The following is a 5,238-nucleotide window of genomic DNA, read 5'->3' on the forward strand; positions in this document are numbered from 1 at the left end:
TGAAGCTCGGAAGTCGGAGGGTATTTGCAGCAGGACAGCTCCAAAGTGATCTCGAAGCAGTTGGCCCACACATAGTTGTAATCCTGCATCCCACCTGAGAACACGAGGCAGAGACACATCCTAGGAGTGATGTATGGACAGATCTCCACAGGATGCAGAGTTTTCCCTATCCTTCAGACCCCCCCAGCATTTCACCGCAATGCCACCCCAGCTCCGGAGCAAGCACCCTAAGAAGAAAAGTCAGATCAAATCATCGTGAGAGTCTGTGCTGGCAAGACTGAGCTGAGAAACACTCCCAGTAACCAGCTGGTAACACTGAGCCATTCAGATCAGCTGCAGACACTTGAGAGATGACAGTCCCGCTGCTCTGTCAGCTGAACTCGGCAGCACAGCTCCTGGGAATTCATGGATCGATACCAGATGAAATGCAGTGCCTGGCATTGCAGAGGCTGCATTAATGCACGGCCAGGAAAAGCTGCCAGCAGCCCTTTAAAGCGGAGGAGGCTTGTAATAAGTGTGGTGGCTGTGAGCATTGCTGGTCCCAAAAGGTCAAGGACCGCTCTCTGAATTCAGTGGCCCCACAGCACCACACTGATGGGCAGCACACAGTGCTGAAGAACAGACCCCTGGGAAGATGGCCAGGACAGAACTACATCAAAGATGTCCCAGTTCCTCCCAATTCTTCTGGGAGATTGCTGCTATGGGAACCCGAAGCTGTGATTGTAACACACCAAGTGGCACTTGCTGCCAGAAAGAGCACTGAGGCTCGGGCAGGGGCCGAGATCAACACAGGAAAGAGACGTTTCTGTCCAGCACAAGGGGCCAAGGAGTGTCTGAGGACTTTAAGACTCTCAGACTCGGTTCAAGAGGTTGGAGGAACAAGGCCTGCACATCTGATACAAGCTCCGTTTTATTCAGCTCCCCTTACCAGGCTGCAGCAACCAGGCAGGCTGCTCTCTCGCCAGCAGACACCGTGCAGAGCGAAACACTTCGCCAGCCTGTACCCATCTGTTCATAGCAGGATGCTGATGCATCTCAAAACATCCACACGAAAAACAGAGCTATTACGAAGCATATTTAGGCCTTCATCTGCCATTCAAGCAAATTTAGGACAGATGCTTACCCATAATAGAGCAGCAACGGACTAAATTAGAGCTTGCTACACGGATTTTGGTAAAATTCTTAGAGAAAGTAGCCCACTGCACAGTTGAAAATTTAGACTGTATCTGCAGCACATACTTGGCCTTCACATGGCCCCGCTGCAGAGCGGGGCAGATATTTTTACAGCATACGGAATTACGTAGTTTTCCACATACCAGCTGCACAGTCTTTCCTGGCTATGCAGAAGAGCTGGAGGTGTAGAGAGAGACCAGGACACAGCCTCCCCTTAACGGAGCCCTGCGTTCAAGGAGTAGAGCAGAAAAAGCCACCTGAGGCAGGGGACTGTCAGCACACAGCGCTTCTACACTCTACCCATCTGCTCGGGCACTACCCGGGTTCTCTTGCTGGATTTATTCCAGGAAGTTTTAATCGCAGGGTGTCTTTTAGCCCACCGTGCATAAAGCTTCACCTTCGCAGGGAAGCACCACACCTATTTTCCAGCAAAGAAAGCCAAGCACAAGTGGGCAACTTACAGTCACAGCAAGCCAGTCCCTGGCTAGCAGCAGGTCAGGAGAACACTGGGGGCAAACCCCTCTCCTGCTCTGTCCCACTCCCTGAGCATCAGGGCTGCGCTTCAGGCCAGGACCCCGCAGCACCAGCGCTGCAGAGCTCACGCTGACGAGCGTGCCCCTGCTCCCTGCCACACTCCAGCCAGCCAGGCAAGGGAATGCAGCTCCCTACAGTCAGGCCAGGGATCCAGATACCAGAAATACAGCACGTGCCAGGAGAAGCCTTCCAGGCCAGCCAGGAAGGAGTCTATTTTCAAACTGCACTACGCAGAAACCTCTCCAATTCCCGCCCTCGCTGAAGCAGACGTTAGGAGATAAGGACCCGCAGCGAAGTTAAAGCACAGAAACGGTCGTGTCTGCCCTGCAGGGAGAGCAGGCGGCACAAAGCAAGCTAGAGATGCGATCAAACATGAGGCACAAGGTACTCGCTCTGTGGACAGAACCAATTGTGTTGTAGCATGAGACCGAGACCGGGTAAGCACCAGCAGCACCAGGCAGACAGAGGACTGGTTTATTCATTAAGCCTCAGACAAGGTGAGGTTTGAGCCTCCAGCCCAGCGCAGCATAGCGCTTCCCGGGGCTCTCTCAGAGAGGAGGGCAGCGTCTTCCCAAGAGCCGCAGCGCCCAGCAGTTCACGTGGGGTATGAAAAGGGGCATCAGACTCTCGAACCACCAAGCCAATACTTGCAAATAAAACATTGCCATAAGAATGTTACAAAAACACTACAAACAATAAGGGCAGACGATTGTGATAACCCAGGAAGACGTGGCTGAAAACTTCTGCCAGAGCTCACGCTGTGCAGCTGCCCTCTGCCATGCCCAGGACACTGCGGCCACCGCAGCGAGGCCACAGTCACCAGCTGCTCCCAGCCCCCATTTTAACTGCTCTGAGTCTGGTGCCAGCGAAAGCTGTTCAGGAGCTCAGTGTAACCACAGTCAAAACAACCTCATAAGCACACGAGTAACCTACTTCCACTTTCAACCGGGAAAGTGCCACCAGAAACACCTCAGACACTTGACACTAGAGAGTCAAATGAGCGAGGAAAATCATTTTTAGGAAGGGCCTGCAAATAAGTTAAGGTTTCTTAACCGCTTTCCAAGCACCCCCTGGACCAGGCACCAGCCCAGACTTGCACGGATTATTTTGATCTCAATCAGCCACTCGGTAGTTAAAACCCCAGAGGTTAAAAAGGAAGAGTAAGAGCGCGTACAACAGCCTCTGAACAGCACCCCGGTCCCCGTCTTGCTCATCTACAGCGGCTGGAATGCAAAGCCAAATTCAGGGGGCTGGCAGAGCGCCACCGGTCTCTGAGCACCCTTGACCTTAACAATTACTCCAAAGGTTTGTACTCGCCACCTCGGTTTGACACACGTAAGAGTTCGGGTTTGTTTGCAAACTCGAATGGGAGTTAATGGGTCTGGCAGCTGAACTGGTAACCGCGGGACAATGCATCCCCTGGCAGCTGGCCTTCCAGCATGTTTGATTTCCCATGATAAAACGTGGCAGGAAAATTTCCACCTGGGGTGACATTATGTTCTCATTTCTTTGTTTTTCCTGGCTTTAGTCCACTTGGAGCCCACGGTCTCTCCTGGCACAACCTGATCCACAGGCACGTGCCCCGCGCTGTTCATAGAACGGTGGGCTCTGCTTATCTCCAGAGTTCAGCCCAGGGAGCTTCCGCAGGGGACTGGGATTCCCTCAGCCTCATTTCACCACACATTCAAATTCTGCAGTCACTGGGAAAGGCCTCCTGGTCTGGGCAGAAGCCTCAGCAGTCCCTGGCACAGAGCTGAGCGAGTCGGAGAACACAGCCCCTGCGGTGGTTTTGCCACTTCTGTCACACACGGCATACAAGTGAGTCCCCTTTGCCTGCTCTTCATCCACCTCTAAAAATAAATGGAGAGACCTAAAACCCTGAAGGGACGCAGTAACTTCACACAGTATCAAATACATGTGCACGGGTCCCTGTTGGGTCACCTGCGCCCACCCCTGGATCTCAGCTCCCGCAGGTGATGCTTTACGTGACCTCCTCAGCCTGGGGAGTGCTCCAGCGGCTGCCGTCCCCCTCCTCAGGCACATTTTAACAGCAACAAAACATCAGTTACCCCTCTGGGGAGAAACGGCACAGGTCTGCCGAGCTCCACCACACTCCATTCCGAGAGCTGGTGCCAGTGCACGCTCCCAGCACCCTCTGCCCATGAATCGCCTGCATCCAGCAGCGCTGAGCCTGAGACTGTGGCTTGTCACAGCCAAGGGTTTAGTTCTGCAGAGGCTGGAGGCTACTGGACAGAACAGGAACCCCAGCGGCGGCAGCACAGAGCAGACGGGTCGGCAGCTCACTCCTTGCCGTTTCCTGTCAAAGGGAGGTAGGTGAAAGCTCTGCTCTGCTGGCTGGCAAGGCGAAGGCAGCCCGAAAGGCAGTGCCACAGCCACGTGCCTCACATCCTAGCAGGAGGATGAAGAAGTTAAGGCTGTGGTGAAAAACACTGCTCACTGAGAGCAGGTGAACACAGACCCAAAGCTCTGGACCCCCCCTCCTTCAGAGCACACCCAACCCACTTCATTACAAGGGCAGAAAACCTTAGAGCTGCAGCTCGCAAACCTCCCGACTGAGATGTTTGCCGGTAACGGCTGCCACCGGCGCAAGGCAGCACAGATCATCCAGGATATCCTGTTCCCTCACAAGCAAATTCACCAGATTACACAAACCTTCTTCCTGCTGGACTTTTCACAGCAGCAGAGTAAACCTTGAGCCAGCAACACCAGGGCTGGTGTGCTCGACAGGGTGGAGGGGAGGAGACAGGCGCTAGGGAAGGAGATGAAATCGCATCTTGTTTAAACACAACGTCTTGTTTGACCAGTGAAATCCTGGGGCATGAATCAGCCACTGCTGAAAGCGAGACTTCCTCCCGCAGCACAGAGGTGATGTGTTCAGGCTCAGTGAGAGACCCCTCTCCCTCCCTGCTGAGCGAGGCGGGCACAGGGCTAACACAGCCCTCTGCTCTGACGCCCGTGTTTTGGAAAGACTGTAAGCGCTGAAGGACAAACAGCGCTTGCGCAGCCATCGCCATCGCCCCTCGGCCCTAGCAGGAGGGCAAGCAGAGCAGTCAGGGCACAGCAGAGAACCCAACTGCTTCCGACTGTCCACGCAAGCGTGTCCTCACCCACCCGGTGAGGCCGCGGCTGTACAACATCCGCCGAGGGGTGACAGCAGTGGCGTAACTTCTCATGACACAGCCAAGATTTCTCTTTCCACCAGCCCACAGACCCTTGTCCACAAGGGCGTCTCGTCACATAAACTGTCATTTAAATCACATTTTCAGCAAAATTGACGCATGCAGAGCAGTCCACTGCATGACTGAGCCAGGCCAGCCACCTCCACACAGGCAGAGGGGTGGCACTGGGAGGAAAGGACGCCCAGTCCGCTGTCTAACGGAGGGATCAGGAGCTCTCCTAGAACCTCCAGCAGATTACATTTCGAATCCCTTCTAGGTCCTGCCACACCAGCAGGTGAGAACAGGTAGTGCTGGTTGTCACCATCCGCACAGGTCTCACAGCAGAGCGGTT

The 5,238-nt window shown here is 54.3% G+C and overlaps 1 protein-coding gene across 1 annotated transcript in view; it reads right to left on the reverse strand.

Annotated features, from left to right (window-relative positions):
• The window catches only part of CPD (carboxypeptidase D), a 21,297-nt gene that overhangs the window by 12,777 nt on the left and 3,282 nt on the right, over positions 1-5,238 (reverse strand). The window contains exon 3 of the mRNA XM_010143935.1: positions 4-94. Within this exon, the coding sequence (XP_010142237.1) occupies positions 4-94 (91 nt within the window). The remainder of the gene's footprint in view (positions 1-3; positions 95-5,238) is intronic.

The sequence above is a fragment of the Buceros rhinoceros genome, unplaced genomic scaffold, assembly GCF_000710305.1.
Source record: "Buceros rhinoceros silvestris isolate BGI_N320 unplaced genomic scaffold, ASM71030v1 scaffold45839, whole genome shotgun sequence".
Taxonomy (NCBI): domain Eukaryota; kingdom Metazoa; phylum Chordata; class Aves; order Bucerotiformes; family Bucerotidae; genus Buceros; species Buceros rhinoceros.